This window comes from Bemisia tabaci, chromosome 9, assembly GCF_918797505.1.
Source record: "Bemisia tabaci chromosome 9, PGI_BMITA_v3".
Classification (NCBI taxonomy): domain Eukaryota; kingdom Metazoa; phylum Arthropoda; class Insecta; order Hemiptera; family Aleyrodidae; genus Bemisia; species Bemisia tabaci.
This window is the reverse complement of record NC_092801.1, coordinates 1330927-1349889: the sequence shown is the minus strand read 5'-3', so window position 1 is coordinate 1349889 and position 18963 is coordinate 1330927. Positions and strand designations below refer to the sequence as shown.

At 40.3% G+C, this 18963-nt stretch overlaps 1 protein-coding gene across 1 annotated transcript; it reads right to left on the bottom strand.

Moving 5' to 3' along the window:
• Nucleotides 1-1444: 1444 nt before the first annotated feature.
• Nucleotides 1445-15606, bottom strand: LOC109038942 (uncharacterized). Its single transcript, XM_072304374.1, has 5 exons — nucleotides 14188-15606; nucleotides 10352-10573; nucleotides 6990-7272; nucleotides 5463-5900; nucleotides 1445-4685 (listed from the first exon to the last, which is right to left on the bottom strand). Exons 1-5 carry the CDS (start codon nucleotides 14684-14686, stop codon nucleotides 4325-4327), a joined length of 1803 nt encoding a protein of 600 aa, XP_072160475.1. The 5' UTR covers nucleotides 14687-15606; the 3' UTR covers nucleotides 1445-4324.
• Between the last annotated feature and the right edge of the window lie 3357 nt (nucleotides 15607-18963).

Here is an 18963-nt window from a genome sequence, read left to right as displayed (position 1 = left end):
TTTTGTATTTTTTTAAAAAAAGAAGAATAACGACTTACGAGAAACAAGTTCAAATTGAGAGCTTCCATTTAGACACACGTCACCGAAGAAGCAAAAATGACGCCTAAAAATACACGCCCTCGAATGTACGTGTACGTAGACAGGTGGACAGTCCATAACAACCTCTTTCAGAGTGTTGGAGGCAAGAGGTTTTGTTCATCCCTTTGGTTACAGTAGAATTTTAATTTCATGCAAAGGTTGTGTAAAAAGAAACGGAGTACCGCGTTATTTTCTCTGAAATGAATTAAATAAACCTCAGAAAATATTTAGCCGTAGGCATCGTGATGATATGAGCCTACAATACCTGCATGCACATTATTAGCATCAAAGGTTATTTGGTCGCTTTGGTCCAAAGATTACTAAGGACTCCAGATACCGCACGCCGTGTACTTGCTGTAGGAAAGAAGCGCCCCCCCCCCAGTCGCCTGCAGCGCCAGGGTAGGCAACCTGTGTAGCGGTATGCCATACTTTAGCCCACCTGTAATGGAAGTGCATGGGAAATTGCACTTCGAATGTGCAGATTATGAACGGCAAATTGCGGAAATTGTTCATTTTAGTCACTAGTCATGGTAAATAGACTCAGAAAATTGAGCATAAATATTTGCATTAATTTCTTTTTTTTTTTTTTTTTTTTTTTTTTTTTTTTTTTTTTTTTTCCCCGGCATTTTTCGGCATTTTTTAACGATTTAAAACATAAGAAAATTTAATACAGTGAATCTTTAACCAAACTTAGCACAGCACGGCGAAACCGGTCAAACACACGGCAAACAGGCAAATAGTATATTCGTTAGCTCGAAGTATGGCATACCGCTAAACAGGTTGCCTACCCTGGAGCTGCAGGGGACTAGGGGGCCGTTTTTTATTCCAATGCGGTATCTGGAGTCCTTGGTAATCTTTGATTTGGTCATGTAATCCTTGGAAATCGCATTTTGAGTCATGCAGATGACGGGACTCATCGGAAGTGTTCAGGAAAAGTGCCGTATGAACCTTCAAGCGTTGCCAAATATCCTTTGATAAAACACGAATTCCCTGGTAAATATATGCATATTTTCTTCCCATTGTTCATATAATTTTGTTCGCAATTTCACCCAAAGTAGCTGAAAATACCAAGGAAAAATACTCATAACCTCCTTCAAAAATAAACAATTTATCGAAGGAAATTTGGCAGCTCTCGAATGTTTATACGGCGTTCTTCCTCAGCACGGCAGAAATGCCGCTACTTATACCCTACGCATGTTTATTCGTCGTGTTTTCCCCTTTTTAGATTTTATTTCACTCACGATTATCAATGGAAAGCGTGACTTTTTCACCTCGGAACATCTGGCACATCGAGAGACGTCAGCGCTGAAATATTTTCGCGGCTTCCATTTTTTTTTTTTTTTTTTTTTTTTTTTGGAGTCTATTATTCTGGGGACGGGAAGAACACGTCCTTTTTAATTTTTAGTAAAAATGTTTTACCTTAGTGTCTGCATCGCATACGCATGTGGTATTTCAGTTTTCTGCTTGATTCATGAACCAGTGCTCTCAAATCATGTTTTATTCTTTGCTTTAGAAAACCACGTAAAAATTTTCGCACGTGAATTTTCCATAAATTTTCCATGGCGTTCGTACGCAAACGCACGAAACTCGCATTTTTCGCCGCAATCGGCCCTCAGACCCATATTTAAACCAGTATTCTGCCGCGCTAGGGAAAAACGCCGTATGAGCATTCGAGGGTTGCCGAATTTCCTTCTATAAAATACTTATTTTTTATGAAAGTTATGAATATATTTCCTTTAAATTTTCAGAATCTTTAGGTAAAATTGTGAACTGAATTATCTAAAGAATTGGGAGGAAAATATACATACATTTACCAGGAAATTCTCGTTTTATGAAAGGAAATTTGGCAACGACTGAAGGTTCATACTTCGTTCTTCCCTAGTACGGCAGTATTAAACTTGAAAAAATACCAAAAATGACAAAATCATGATGAATTCCGTAAAATATCGACCTTCAATGAACAAAAGTCGGTCTCCTATGGTGTAGTGGTTGTAGCGCTTGCTCTATGATCGGGAGGTCCCGGGTTCGATTCCCGGCCAGGCGACCCGAGTTTGATGGTCTCAAACAATGGTTGCCTGGGACTGGTTCAGTAGGGACGGAGGGGGGATGGGACTTAAAGCGTGGGATTAACCCGTGAGGGCTATTTGAAGTAGTAGTAAAAAAAAAAATCGGAGAGTATAGAGAAAATTCAGGGATGGCCCAAAAACGGTCCTTATCGATACTCCTCTTTTATTCATTTTCAACTATAACAGCATAATTCTGTATATTATTTGAGGATCGTTTTAGTAGGGTATTTTGAAATTTTACATTTTCCATTACTTCACCGTAAGTAGCTTAGTTTCAGATTATCCGCGATTTTCTATTATCCACTGTGGCTTTGGTCCTCCCAATCATCGAGGATAATTGAGGCGCTATACTATAATTTTATTTTTTATTTCATTTTCCTTTGGGGGAAGGAAAATTGGGAAAAAATTAAAATCCTAGATTATTTGGAAAGAAAAAAGGAATGGTGGCGTAAAGTTTATTTAGGATGTTTTTCTTTATTTGCACCAAAACTATCTTTTAAAAGCTTATTCAACTGGTAATTTATATACATAATAAAATTGCATATCATAACTGGACGCATTTCTGTCAAACGGAACTAAACACCAACGGAGGAGGGAGGTAGAGGGGGCTTTGATTGGCGGCGGAACCGGGCGTCGGGCTCATTCCGTCCTATACTCGCAATGCTTTTCCATGGCGCTTGGTTCCGTTTGACAGAACGCGCTATCCGGCATTCTAAATTCCTCAAAAGCAACTCAAAGTGCGCTTAGTTCCGTTTGACAAAAATACGTCCAACTTACAGTACTACCTTTGATAATAAGGAGGAAAAAGTGACGCAGATTATTCCAAAATAAATTGTATTTTTGTTTTAGCGTTTTGTTGCGGACGGCCCCAACTAGCCTAAGGTCAAAGAGCCTCCTGATAACATGCTAGGAGTGAGGCACGTAGTTATTTTTCAGTTGTTCAAACATTCAAATATTCTTGGTCGAGCAGTACCATACACAGGCCCGCCACATCCAGTCTCGCGCCTTGGTACCAGTTTTAAGGTCCGGGCCCCAAACACGGAGGGGGATGAGATGTCCGAGGGGAATTCCCCGAGAAATTTTAGAATTTTTATGAATATCGGACGCATTTTGAAGCTTCCATAAATATTTTTTCCATCCATTTCTGCGGAATAATTATGTTTTTTTTCTACTTTCAGCACAAAATACTTGCGAATTGTTGCATTCAAAACATCTGGAAAATTTTTATTTTTTTTTTTTTGGGGGGGGGGGCATATGATACTATTGTCAGTTCTAAGAGGGCCAGGCCCCCCTGGACTCCCCCCTCGTTTGTCTATGGCAAATGAGTTGAGCCATGAGCCATTGAAGTCGAGGATGCCCAGACTGGAGACTCTTAGTATCTGACGACGGAAGAAAATGAAACGCAGTTACTAAAAATATCCCTCTGTACTGAAAATCTTGAAAATAGATAGAAATTTTCCAGGAAGTATACATCTTTGAAAATTTAAGAAGAATTCTACAGTGCTCCAGTGTGTTTCTGAAAATCTATTCACCTTTTGCGAAATTTTTAGGGTAAATTTTTCACTTTTTCTTACGAAACAAGGGTTGCATGTGAATTCGTAGTGGTTCTTCACGGGTAACACGGGCCCCCTCGGGGGCCCAGGCACCGGTACCAGGGACCCAGTATCCCCCTTGTGGCGGGCCTGACCGTATATTAAAATGATCAAAATAGGAATCGTGGTTCTATACATTTTATTAATTATTTACTTGCACAGATAGGTAATGGGTACAGCTGAAAGCCTTTTCGGCTTGTCTTAGAGCTATCCTCAGAGCAAATGGAAAAGCCAACTATACATATACTGGTATCATTTTGATCATTTTTAGTTCTAGTTCAACAAGTTAATAAACTTTGGTCGGAGTCTCTACCCCCCACCGAAAAAAATGGATTGCTGATTTAACAATTCAGTTGTTAAAAAAAATGACTGCAACGTTTCAAATGTGCATTTTACAAAAGTGGAAAGCTAATTTAACCATGAGGGTGGTTGAAGTAGCATTTTCTTGTTGTTAAAGTACCATTTTTTTGTTGCAAAATCAACATTGAAACATTGCAGTCACTTCTTCGAACAACAACATTGTTAGGAAAATCAGCAATTCGCTTTTTTCAGTGCCCTTAAAATCTGACATTTTTGGGAGATTTCTCCTCAATCACGCACATCCTCTTCCTTTTCATCATCTTTAGCTTCCTTTGCAATGGCCTCAACTTCCTCCGCCGTAGGAGAAGGGTCCTCAGCGATGAGGTCTCCGAGCGTTTTGCCGCGGGCAATACTCTTGAAGAACTCCGGATTTGCGTGGTAGACGAGGTAGGTGCTGAAATAGAAATGTGCCAGTTTCTGTTGCAGTTTTCGCCAGACTTTCGCGTCGAAGTCGACGACCTCCGAGTGCAAGATTTCTTTCTCTTTTGTGCCCAGCTTCCCCAGGATGAAAAGACACTTCTTCACGCGGCTAATCGCCATGGAGCCTTGCACTTTGTAGTAGAACCTGGAGTCTCTCTTTAACAAGGTCCTGTTGGTATCGAAAGTTTCATAAGAGTAAGTGTTGAGAGAAACGTTGAGAAAAACAAAGCCAACGAGGCTTGCTCTCATTCTGCCGTGCTAAGGAAGAACGCCGTATGAGCCTTCAGACGTTGCCAAGGTTCCTGCGATAAAAACAGAATTTACTGGAAAAATTGCGAACAGTATTTTCCAAAATTTCCAGACGATTTTGTACGCAATTTAATTTAAAATATCTGAAATTTTCAAGGAAAAATATGCATGAATGTCGTCAAAAATACATGGTTTATCAAGGGAAATTTGGCAACTCTCGAATGTTCATCCGGCGTTCTTTCATCGTTCTCGTTTTAGTAGAAATGATAATCACTCGAATTTTTTCGCATAAATTTTTAAAAAGTTGCGTATTATAACGCTTTCTTATCATCTATTGCTCTACTTCTCAATTAATAGTGTGTAAATTCCGAAAATGTGCTGTCTGTTACGCGGTAAAAAGTTAGCGTAACAGACTGCACATTTTCGGTCATTTATATATTAAAAATGAAAAGTAGAGCGATAAATCTTTGAAAAACGTTATAACACTTAGGTAACCCTGTGTAGATTAATGAAAAAAAAATCGAATGATTATCATTTCTACTAAAAATATGACCGAAAAATGTGTTGTCTGTTACGGTGACAAAACTATTCCAATTATCGTGAAACCACCCACATATGTATGACATGAAATTAAACCAAAGGAATTAGTTTATCACCTGTAGTATAGATTTAATTTGGAATATTCCGTAACCATTACCTTCCTTTATCAACATATAGGTCATTCAACTGGTATGCGTCTGCGACACTCGGGATGAATGCAACAACTTCGTAAATGACTTGCAGTCTCGTCTTGGTTCTCGGCGGCGAACTACCAGCTTCATCAACATCAACTTTCGATCCACTTGTACTCTTGGATTTGAAGCCATTTTTCGGAACTTCTGGCGGCTGCGGTGCTTCCAGAGCTAAGACAGCGTGTCCTCTGGATGATGGACGCTTCAAGGGTTTACGCTTCGGGGGTGACGAAGGTTGATGCTTCGAGGGTGACGAAGGTTGACGCTTCGGGGGTGACTGAGGTTGATCTTGAAGGGAGCCATACCCATAAGCGGTAGGAAACGTGGCCAGGTACGGAAAGGCCGGGTCAATTATCAACCCACCGTCCTCTTTGATCGTCCATTCCGGATGCATATCTATGTACCTGTTCAAAAATGGAACGTAGAAAAAATGTTAACTAGGAGTCGTTCAAACAAGCCTTGATAAGACAATATAATCCTCAATTATAAGAACCTAAAAATCAATTGAATTAATATCCTGCTAAAAATGACGAGTAGGCTATTCAGAATTCGCCAACTCACATGGAAAGAACTTCCTACTTATGAGTAAAAATCCTACTCGTATGAGAAGAAATTCTACTCATATCACTAGAATATTCCACTCATAAGAGTCGAAAAGTTCAATTCACATGTATTCAATTTTTTTCATTTTTCAGAAGTGCTGTTTGTGACTAGGAGACTTCGACATATTTTGTAAATTTTAAAAATAGAAACATTTTGTTTTTATGATTTTTTTGATGCGGTGAATAGTTTCTGAGATATCGGATACGGTAGATTCGACGCTGAACTCATGCGAGTTGGAATCTCTAGTCATAGAAGTTGACGAAAACTGGATGGAGAAATTCTGCTCATATGAGTTAAATTCTATTCATATGACTTTGATTTTCTACTCAATTGTACTCACCATTTTTAGCAGGGTAAGAGATAAATAAATAAGGGTTCCTCGAGGTTGAAATTAATTAGTCTATTACTTACTTCCTCTATCCATTGAAACCACCCGCTTCTACCGATAGGATCGCTTCATTTTCTGCTTGCGCACTATGTCTACCGCTTTCTCAATCAATTGCAACAATCAACCCGCTGGCTGGCTACTTAAGAGATGAGTTAATTTTGGAAGAAAACAGTGGCTTTATTTTGTCTTCAGAGTAAATTTTAGGGGGAACTTTGATTCACTCGCAAAATCTTGCTGAAAGTAACATTGAAAAAAAGCATGGTAACATTCAGTATAAGTCTACTTAATTTTTTAGTCAGTTATACTGTTCAGTAAAAATAACCAGATACAGTAGTATTTACTACAATTCTGGTGATAATAATATATGGTGATTTATACCAAATATGGTAAATACTATCACAGAGTCTGGTGTGTATAACCATACTTGGAGCACCGCCAGAGTGTGGTAAAATCTACCATATTTTTTTTTCAGTGAAGAACTTTAAGCGATCTTGACCGGTACCTATTGAGGAGAGACTTTCTGGAGCTCTGCTGCCAATTCCATCTTTCCCTGGACGTGTAATACCCTTTCAAGATTTGATTCACTTTTTCTTTCGTTGAGATATTAGGATGCATAACAAGGTGATAATGTTGTGGCATTATCCGAATTCGAGACTCGTCCCACAAGACGTTGTACGCTTCTGAACCATCTTGTGTTCTTCTATAAATATCGAGAGCTTTTTTCTCATCCAATTCGCTGATGGCACCGTAAGCAATATTTGCTGCAACTTGAAGGTCCCGAATACCTGAAAAATAATGAGAAAACCTTAATATTAGAGTACCCATATAGCGAGAGTATAGACAGATGTGAAACTCCGAAAATCCATCAGGCCTTTACTGATGCCTCTGCGAACAAATTTAGGGCCCAGAAATGCAGCCAACCTGTGAATTTCAATCATCCAGAGCGATTAACTAATACAGTTTTCAGGAACTGTCGTTTAAAAAGCACGTATTTGACTTAGTTTTTGCAAAAATTCACTCATTTTTGCGGAAGAACGCCCAATTATGTACATTCTCGGCCATCTTGGTTGGAATTGAAATCTGCAGACTCTGCAGACTCTGCAGACTAGCAGTATTTGTGTGTCAGAAGTTGGTTAGAAGAATGGCTGCACTTTTGGGCCCTAAGCTCTCCATGAAGCGATCTGTCCATACTCTCGCTATTTATAGGTAGGCACTCTACATAATATTATCGGTGCTCCAGAGCCCAAAGGTATCTAACTCACATTTTTGGAAAAATCGAGTCAGTAGCGATTTCGAAATCTCAATTAAAGGTTCCGTGTGTGTGGAATAGTTGGTAGTCCTATCTTGCGCCGGTTACGAAGTGCGGAGTTTCAAAAATTGCGACTAATTGGAATCAGTGGAGCCGACGTACGATTTCCCTCTGATATCTCGAAAAGACTAAAATCAAGTTAGGTATCTTTTTCCTCTATGGGGTACTGTTATAATCATCCAGAAACAACTCAAAAATCTGCTAAAAAACGATCGCGTTGGCATCATCTTGAGCTGATGTTGTGACCCACAACATGGTATCAACTTGGTCAAAGTGACCACGGTTATGTTACCATTGTTAGTTGGATTTTGCACCAAGTATTCTAATTGACAAGCGCTGCTATTTAGATAAAAAATAAGTAATTAATAATGTATACTCTTTTCCATTAGGGTGCATCACAATAATAGTGTCGATACTCATTTTCTCATAGATCTTTTATCAGATCGCTAAATCCCATTTTCCTTGAGTACAGTCCGTACTCTACAATTTATAATGTTTGCAATTTCGGCTCGTAAATACTATTTCAATTTTTTTGTTTATGCTTGATGCTTTGTACTTTTGTAGCATGCACCGTGTAGTTCTGTAACTATGCATGTGTTCTGATTTCGCAGTGCTTTGGTACTGTGCCTGTTGATGATCCTGCGAATCGAAAAGCTTCGCACAGCAAAATGTATAGGTAAAAAAAAAATTAAAAAAAATAAATAAAAATAAAACGAAATATATCAAGGCTATGCATACCTATTCATGACCGTATTTTCGGTTAGATTAACCAGAAGGACTTGGTTGGTCGATCAAATTTTTTTTATCAAATCGACCAAAACCGAGGTTACTCGGAGACATGTGCTGCCGTGCTAAGGAAGAACGCCGTATGAACCTTCAGACGTTGCCAAATTTCCTTCGAGAAAAACCGATTTTACAGGGAAAATTGTAAATATTTGTTTTTTCAAAATTTTCAGACAATTTCGTACGCAATTTCATCTGAAACATTTGCAAATTTTGAGAAACAACATACATAGACTTTATTACAAATACATGTTTTATATTTGGCAACTCTCGAATGTTCATGCGGCGTTCTTCTTTAGCACGGCAGTGTAGGGATGAAGAAAGTGCCCTGTTGAACGAATACACTTTTGTTTCTCCCGGTGCCTCTCAGAGGTTGCGGCCATGGCATTTACGGTACAAGAGAGTAAAAAAAAACAGAACTTCCTGCTCACATAGGCAAAGCATGCAATGATGTTGGTAATAACACCGTGATACAATATTATTCACACTTAATGGACGTGCGGTTTGCATGTCTCCAAATTGAAGGCGCTTCGTCATTCAACCAGAGACCGTGGTCGAATGCAGCTACGCGCCCTCACAAATGGGCGATTCACGTTAAAAATCTCCGCATATATATTCACTTTCGGTTACTTTGAATCCCTTTTTTTCGGTCGGAGCGACTAAAAGGATTCAGTTTATCGACTAAATTTTTTTTTAAATCGACCAAAATCGTAAGTTGTCCTGAGATCTGGGGATCATTGAGAAAGTGTCCTGCTAAATTAATGAACTCTTATTTGGACGTATCTCTATCAAGCGGAACTATGTGCATTATGACGTGAGCCCTGTTATGCATATATTATTATGGATTTCAGGGCTCATGTCTTAATGCACATAGTTTGACAGAAGTAGTAGTAGTTTGACGTAGTAGTTTGACAGAAATACGTCCAGTTTCTCTTGATGTCACTCAGAGGTTGCAACTTGCGAGTCGCTAGCTCACCGGACAGCTACTAATGTGATCTAGGTGCAATTTTGGCGGCTCACTCTTGATTTTTGACGAGGTTATAAATTTTCAACCCAAGGATTTTGCCAATTTAATACAAAGATTTGATCAATATAATCCAAAGAAAAACTAATCAGATAATATTAACTGCACGTTCAGGTTACTTTGTCTTCTACATTTTGTATTACCACAAAATGTGCACTGAAGAAAAAGATTGGTAGAATTTACCATTCCTTCACGCTGTATTTGACACAGCGTGAACTCAAAGTCGATTTTGCCAGAGGAATGGTTACCTGTACCAGTATATAGTAGCCTTTACCTTTTTTCTGGCAGAATTGACGCTGCGTGAAATACAGCGTGAAGGAATGGTAGATTCTACCAATCTTCTTTTTCAGTGTGGGTTGCTTCTTTTCACTGTGAAGGAAAAATCAATAGAGGAGAGATCTTTATCTAATGGAATCAAGACGTCGGAATTGGAGGTTTTTACGGATAACTCTCTCTGGTGTTTTGAAAAAAAAGTTACTAGCGATTCGGTTAATTTTTTTCAGTCAATAAAGGCTATAAGAGTACCCCATAAACTGGCAAGTTTGTGCCCTAATTTTCGATAGGTAGCTTTTTCTGGGAACTACGTCTTCTGCACTGCAAAATTTAAATTGCCAACACCTACATTTAGTCTAAAACTACGCAGCATTTTTAAAATTAACTCTTTCTGAGTAGATTACGGTGAAGTTGGATAAAGCTACGGAGATTGCTGGAGGATTTCAGGAAGTCTGCCCCCCGGGAAGAAACTTACGCGGCAACATGTCGGCCGACAATTTGGGTGCCAGTGTGCCCTCGTAGAATTTGACAATTTTTCCCAGCATTTCATCTCTCCAGAAGCTTTCGTCTCTCTTAACCGTGAAAGGTGTCACGTATTTGCGACTGACGACAAGAAGGATACATTTCTTGCGGTTCATGATGTTCAGAAGCCCTTGGACTTCGTAAAATAATGGATTGTCCATCGGTAGCGCTTCCTCTGGAAAAAAAAAAAAAAAAAAATACCAAAAATGACATATAAATCACTACGCGCCTGCACCTGCTAGAAACGACCATGTCGCGGTGAGTGAAACATGACACTATGTTAACAGCAACTTTGTTGTAACTTTGCATCAATATTTTACCAAATTGGTCAAATTGCTCATCAGTGACGAATAGAAAAATATTGAGACCAACATTGGAATACCATGCTAATACCATGTTCTTGTCAACTCGGTGCCAGGCTGCACCCACCAATATGCTTTGAAACAGACCCTGTCGGTAACAACACGGGACCAACGTGCCATATTCTTTAGCTTTTGGCCTTCGTTGCGTATCAGGGACTTACCGGCATGTGCAAAATATGTGTAAATGCTCGAAATGCGCCATGACTTGATATGTCACAAGTCAGGGGGATTCAGTCCCTATTTTAAAGGTTGATATTTGAGCCTCCTCCCCCCAGGTTTTTTCTCGATGCTTTTATCACCTTCCGGCCGAAGTATCACAAGCTCCACGTGACGCCCCATTTCCGCCGCCATTTATTTTTTTCAGAGAAATCGCTCAACGAGGCTGTCCACAAATTCCACTGAATTCCTTTGAGCTGCCGATGAAATTCAGTGAAATTTTCGAACAGATTCAACCAACAATTTCTTTGTATAAGAAAGAAGTGCTGCATAAGAAACAACATAAAAGTGGATACAGTTCCTCTTGAGGAAATAAAAGAGCGGGATTTTCAATTAAATCTAAAGCCATTCTCTAAGGGCCTGCCTTCATGCACGCTGGGCGTGTCGATTGCCTTTGATGTTTTTGCAGTGGTGAATGCATAGCTGAAGTGCGCTCCAGCTCGAATTGTATTTAGCAAATGGTCGGTTTTTCTACGAGGATTAAAAATAAATAAGTGGCAAGGAATGTAACAAAAGAACACAAACTATGCAAAACGATAATCCGGGTATCGGAACTTGGTTGATTTGAAAACGACTTCAAATGCGGCGTGATACCTCACGCATTCCGGAGAGTTCAAATAGTTGTTTCATTGCGCCTTCGAAATGAGATGGAAGATTGCAATTGAAATAGCCTCCATGCACGCTGGCCTTTTCGATTTCCGTTAACATTTTTGCAGTCATGAATGCGCCTAAGTGCGCTTCAGCTAGAATTGTATTTAGCAAATGGGTGGTTTTTATAGGAGAATTAGAAATACAGTGGATATCGGATATAACGACATCGGTTATAACGACATATCGGGCATAACGACGTAAACTGGTCGGTCCCGGCTGAAATCCCATTCATTCAATGTATTTATGTATCGGTTATAACGACATCGCATGTAACGACATATCGGTCATAGCGACGGAGTTTTCGCGTCCCAACAGATGTGGTCATCGGTTATAACGACCTGAGCGACAGCAACAGAGGCCGAAGAGGAGAGGATCTCGTTTCCAGACGCCCTAGAAGTCATCACAACTGTTCAAAAATTCCTAATTTTGAACCCAGAATGGAACGATTCCACTTTATCACACTTTACGCTCGGCCCATAGAACGTTACAAAAAGGGTACGCGAACACAATTGTGAAGCAAAAAAAAAAAAAAATCACGGACTATTATTCAAATTAGAAGTTTTATACTTCTTCGGTATTGCGCATATGTATAGTAAACATAATGTAGTGTGTAGTGCATGTAATCTCAATATTATAAAATACCTTGTTTTTACAAATTCAAACAAAGTGTTTTAATTAAAATTAGTCCTAGAATAAAAAAATAAATGAATTTAATAAATATTCAATTCAAATAAAAGTAGATAAAGCTAATAAACAAAGGTGTTACTGAAGAGATAATGAATCAGCAGCAAAATTCACCGGGCTCTGGAATCCCACCTACAGCACAGCCTTGTTCTCAGCTCTTTAACATAGGATACGTGCGTAAAAATTCCACTATCGGTTATAACGACTATCGGCTATAACGACCGAATATGGCTGGTCCCATCAAGGTCGTTATATCCGATATCCACTGTAAACAAGTGGTTAGAAATGGAAACATAATAATGGGAACTACGCAAAACGATTATTCCGATAACGGAACTTGGCTGTTTTGAAAACGCCTTCAAATGCGGCGTGATACCTCACGCATTCCGGAGAGTTCAAATAGTTGTATCATTGCGCCGTAAGAATGTGACGGCAGATTACAATTGAAATAGTCTCCATGCACTCTGGGCGTGTCGATTTCCTCTGAAATTTTTGCAGTGGTGCTTGCATAGCTGATGTGCGCTTCAGCTAGAATTGTATTTAGCAAATGGTTGGTTTTTCCACGAGGATTAAAATAAAAGAGTGGCACGGAATATAACAAAAGAATATGAACTATATGCAAAACGATAATCCGGGTATCGGAACTTGGCTGTTTTGAAAACGCCTTCAAATGCGGCGTGATAACTCACGCATTCCGGAGGGTTCAAATAGTTGTATCATTGCGCCGTATGAATGTGACGGAAGATTTAAATGGAAATAGCCTTTATGCAGGCTCGCCACATCCCATCTCGGGTCCTTGTACCAGTTTTAAGGTCCGGGGCCCAAGCACGGGGGGGGGGGGGGTCCGAGGGGCATCCCCCGAGAAATTTTAGAATTTATACGACTAATTGGACGCATTTTGAAGCTACCATAGATAATTTTTCCACCCATTTCTGCGGAATAATTATGTTTTTTTTTCTACTTTCAGCACAAAATACTTGCGAATTTTTGCATTAAAAAAATCTGGAAAATTTTTATTTTCTTTTTTTTTTTTGGGGGGGGGGGCATATGATACTATTTTCAGTTCTATGATGTTCAGGCCCCCCTGGACTCCCCCTTCGTTTGTCTATGGCAAGGTAGTTGAGCAATGAGCCATTGAAGTCGAGGATGCCCAGACTGGAGACTCCTAGCATCTGACGACGGAAGAAAATGAAACGCAGTGACTAAAAATATCCCTCCGTACTGAAAATCTTGAAAATAGATAGAAATTTTCCAAGAAGTATACTTTTTTGAAAATTTAAGAAGAATTCTACAGTACCCCAGCGTGTGTCTGAATCTCTATTCACCTTTTGCGAAATTTTTAGGGTAAATTTTTCACTGTTTCTTACGAAACAAGGGATGCATGTGAATTCGTAGTGGTTCTTCACGGGTAACACGGGCCCCGGTACCAGGGATCCAGTATTCCGCTCCCCTTGTGGCGGGCCTGTTGCTACCTATCTTCGCATGGAGAGTTTGTCTTGATGTAGACGTGGACGCTCAGGATAGCGTGGGATATCCCCTCTATTTTGGCCTCAACCTGAGAGACTTTTTTAGCTTTGGAGTTGATTTCAGAGAAAACCAGTGGCACCATCGTGTTTCTCGCAAACTTTTACGTGAGAATCAATGGTCAAATCGCAAATTCCTCACACATTCAACATCTCCATTAGACGTATTCATGGTAAATGGAGCTTTGTGCAAGTGGAAAGAAAGTGAAGCAAGTGGAAAGAAAGTGAAACAAGTGAAGTTTCTCGCAAACTTTTAAATAAGAATCAATGATCAAATCGGAAATTCCTCACACGTGCAACATCTCCATTTGTGGCCGGCTTTAAAGAAAGACTGAGGCAGGACGAAAGCTTACCCTTGCTCATTATGAGGCGTCCCTTGCTGCGCGGGCGCTGTAAGACGTGGACCTTGATAATGGCATCGTCTTTCTCGACAACGCCGTCGGGAACGGCAGCCAAGTAGCCGAGATCTCGGTCGACGACGAGGCCGGACATGGTGATCTCCATCTCCCTCCGACTCTGGAGCAAATCAAACGCCGCAGCGTGGTCCCCGAAATCCGCGGGCACGCGCGGCGACGTCAGGAAAATCGCCAGCGCCTCCGAGGCCGACGACGTGCAGATCGGGTAGAAGACGTCCGGGGTGATCCGTATCCTGATCTCCTCGCTCAGCCGCGGGCTGTGGAATCGGGTTTCCTCTTCCAGCTTGGTGATCTGCTCCTGGCTCAGTTTCATCGTTTGGATGATGAGCGTTGGGCTCATCGGCACCGACTCATCTGGAAGGAGCAGTTCAAGTAAAATTTCGCCCCTCGATAATGGATCACTAGACAAGGTACGAATTTCAGCATTCTGATACATGTTTCTCAACCAAAATTTCACGTAGAACACGATAAGCACAACGAAAATTACCAAAATCAACTCCTAACAAAGATATTTAATGATTCTTGATGCGTGAATTCAAACCACCCGCTCATGAAAACTCAATGCTCTACGTGATTCACATCGCGCGCTAAATGTTTATCATGACAGTCTCTGCGATGTAAAAATCTTCAACTTCAATCTTGACGCTTTGGCTCAGCTATAGCAAATTACCAATAGTTTGAACAACACATGGTGGCAAATGAGCATTGCTCGATTGAGAAGCTTGCTGAAACTGTTGTAGTGCGCGATTTGACTCACGTAGAGCTTTGAGTTTCTTGTGAGCGGGCAGTTCAAATTCCTCGTAATCAGTGCGAAATAAAAACGTTAATATCTTCGTTAGAAGTTGATTTCGGTAATTTCCGTAGTGTGAATCGTGTTCTACGTAAAATTCTGGTTAAGAAACATGTATCAGATTGCTTAAATTCGTACCTTGTCTAGTGGTCCATTCGAACATATTTAATTAGAAAACCTCGATAATTCAAAAGGTGGACTTGTCCTGTGAAAGACTCTCTCTAATTCGAAGTATTAAATGTATTTTGATTCCTTCGGTAATTCAAATTTTTCCATACAGACTTTCTAATTCGAACGCTCTTCAAGGTGATTTGTCAAGCTCAAAAGAAGCGGTTGAACTGGCATGCGATATATCTCATTTTCTAGGTCAAAAACCCGGCAGATTTTGAATTTTTAGCAAAACGTAGGACGATAGCCCCTCTGCACTACTCGCAGACGCGGGAAACATGAAAGACTGCTCGCAGACGCGGGAAACTTGAAAAAGCGTGTTACAAACTACGCTGATTGCGGATTTCAGACTTTTTTTTATGTGAAAGAAGACCGTTTGAGGGGCTTGGAAGACAAGGCGCATATTGCAGTTTTTGAAAAATTGAGTCATTCATGATTTCAAGTTAAACTTGTCTCAATGCATATTCTGTGAAAAATTCGCTCCTAAATTCAAATTCAAATTTTTAAGCATCAAAAAATCAGTTTAAACTTTCTTTTCGCCATAAGGATCCATCTGATTTTGAAACTTCAAACTCGTATTTCTCGAAATTACAAATACAGCACTTATGCGTCTTCTCCTTCTCCTCAAAGCCCCTCATTTGATGATTGTTGGTCACCATACAACATTCCTCTTTGAGTCATGGAGTACCGCCACTCATCATTTCTCACCTGCTGGCGTGACAACAGTTTCAGCGGGACAGGTGCTTTGCCCCCAACTTTATTTTATAAGCGACTTCTTTACTGCCGTGCTAAGGGAGAACCCCGTATGAACCCTCAGGCGTTGCCAAATTTCCTGCGGTAAGTCTCGAATTTTCTGGAAAATTTATAGATATTTTTCCTTCAATTTTTCAGATCATTTTGTTCGCAATTTCACCTGAGGATCCTGGAAATTTCAAGGAAAAATAGACCGCGTTAAACAGAAAGGAACCAAGCCACATCAGCCATTGCCAAATTTAACTCGGCAATTTAAATTTTTACGTGAGAACAAATTGTGCGGATTCCTTTGAAAATTTTACGGAATTTGCTTCGTACTTTGGAGAAAACTGACTGAAATTAGCGTCATAATCCGCATAACCGTTTTCATGTAAAAAATTAAATTGCCCAATTGACGTTGGCAATAGCTGATGTGGCTTGGTTCCTTCCTGTTTAACGTGGTCCGAACATTCATAACTTTCTTCAAAAATAACTTTTTTCTGAGAGGAAATTTGGTAACTCTCGGATGTTCATACGGCGTTCATCCTTAGCACGGCACTACTCACCCTGAAATATCGCTCGTATTTTTTAAAAAGATGTTTTCAAGTTTTAAAGTCCTATACACTATACCTCCTGGGACTGCAAGCTGGGGCTGGGGTTTCATTCGCTGAACCAAATTTTTTATATTTTGGATGATCGACGGACCGAAGTAAGATGCGATGTCTCCCATTCTCTCCTTGATTCCGACCCTCTGCAGGGTAGCCTCATCTTCAGGGTTGAGTCTGTAGCCGCCCGAGGGCGGGAGAGTATTTTTTGGGGGGCGGAAAATGTTGAGGAGTGAACTCCAACCGGACGAGTCCTTAAGCTTGAAGCCACGGCCGATTGACCCGATCGAACGCATCCAACGGAGCTTCTTGCTGCTTTTCCGCTGCATCGAGGGCACCTCTGACGTCATGAACATCAGCATCATGCAAGTTGCGACGATGAAGGTGTTTAAATTCATGGTGCAGGTTCGCTGCGCGGCTCATAAAACAGTTTCAGGCTCTGAGATAAAGGGAAGACATGCATTAGCATTTGTTCGGCGAGATCATAGAGCACGTAGATACAGATTTTTACGAAGCAATCCGAGACAATGGTAACGTGAAAAAATATAATTATTATTGTGTAAAATGGCGGCGGAAATTTTGAAACGTCGCATGTGCGCTTGTGATACTTTGGCCGGAAGGTGAGGAAATGATGATGTGTAACAGTTAACAATAGCCTTTTTGTTTACATCGGATGGACGGGCACCTGTGCATCGAAAACAATTGAAACGACCCGGCATCATTGTATGTAGCGCATCTTTATAAATGTGCACGCCTCATTTAAGATGACGCGTGCCATTTTTTTAAAGATACATTTAATCCCCCTCTTTTGAAATATATTTGCAAATTTTAACTAAATTATTTTAACTTAATTATTTGCAAACTATAACAAATGAGTGGATCCAAATTATAGGTTTTTGGACGTACCTCATTTTCTTGGATGCATGGTTGAGATTCGATCGTGAAAGCGCGAGGAACGTAACTGGAACGTAACCGATTGATACGTAACTGACTTAGCGTGGACAAGAACCGCGTCACAACCACGACAAAAAAATATATATAACCATTGTTACATTAGACAGAAACGCAAAAACTTTGCAGGATAAAAATTTTCGGAATTATTTTTCCCCTCTTTGATATCAAAATGAAAATCAAAACCATGTCGACTATTTTCACCAGGAGCACTTTGGCTGTCCTAAAAAGAGGCGCGTGTATGCATTTTTGTCATTTTAATTTAAAGCGCACCCCTGATTTGTTTAGCGATCCTTCAATCAGGTTGAAATTCGCATTGCAGGCCATTAATGACCGTTTAACCTATGCGTTACGGATCTTATTTCGTGTGGTATGCATGGTTGAGCTTTAATCAATGCGTGCATCTACAAGTCAGAGAAATTTTTCGCCATGTGAGTAAAACCCCAATACACACGGTTCACATGCTCATGAAAAAAAAACGTACGAAAAGTTGAATGGAAAGTGAGCGCATCAAAATTTGAGGCAATGGGTCACTAAACCTTGTTTTTCTTTATCCAATATTCTGGAAGTACTAGGTGAGCAAATTACGCGATGATTTATTGCGTATATTAATTTTTACAGCCAAAATCCTGGACAAGCCCGCTTTCAAAATGTCCAAAGACTCGAGGGAATTTCAAACGCACCGGAATGGCGGGAAATGAACGGAAGTGATGTACTATAGCAGTCAAGATTGTGCTTAGGGGAAAATTTCAGTAGCCGCCGCCCGCGGCGCACTATGGTCCGACACTCAAGAATAGGAAGAAATAAGTCAAATTGCCAAGATTTTAACACCCGGACCTATTACTTGTGGGCAAGTTAATGGCACGCTGCGGCGCGGCGCACATTGGCGCCTACAAACCTACGGGGATACTTCAAGCATAGCGCAATGCGTGAAGTAGCCCTGTAGGTTTGTCAGTGCGCGTCTCGCGCTGGCAGCACGCCGCGGCGCTCCCGGCGCACAGTGCGGCCCTCTGTGGACAAAAGTCAAAAATTCACAACTCGACATCTGAATATTTTTTTCGGAATTTGTTATTTTAAAGATATTTCTGACTCATTATGATGGTTCATTTTCAAATTTTCCGCTCAAAACTACCTCAAATGTGGGTAGAAAGTGGGCAGGAAATAGGTCGGGAATCTCTGGTCCGTAAGAAATACACGGGAAAAAGACGTCAACTTCAAATGGAGATTTCTCGCTTGAAACGCAAAATGCTCTGGGTGGTTGACATTTTCTCAATCCTCAGATATCCAACTTCAATTGTACGAAAAAGATCTTGCGACTTTTTGCGACTATCAGAGATATTTGAAGTTAAAGTTTGGGTGTTTCACGTTGCTTTTACATTGTTAACACAGGGCTAATTCGAGGTTGCCAACTTCGAATGAACTTTTCTTGAAAAATACGCAAAAAAACCTGAGGTATAACATTTTCTT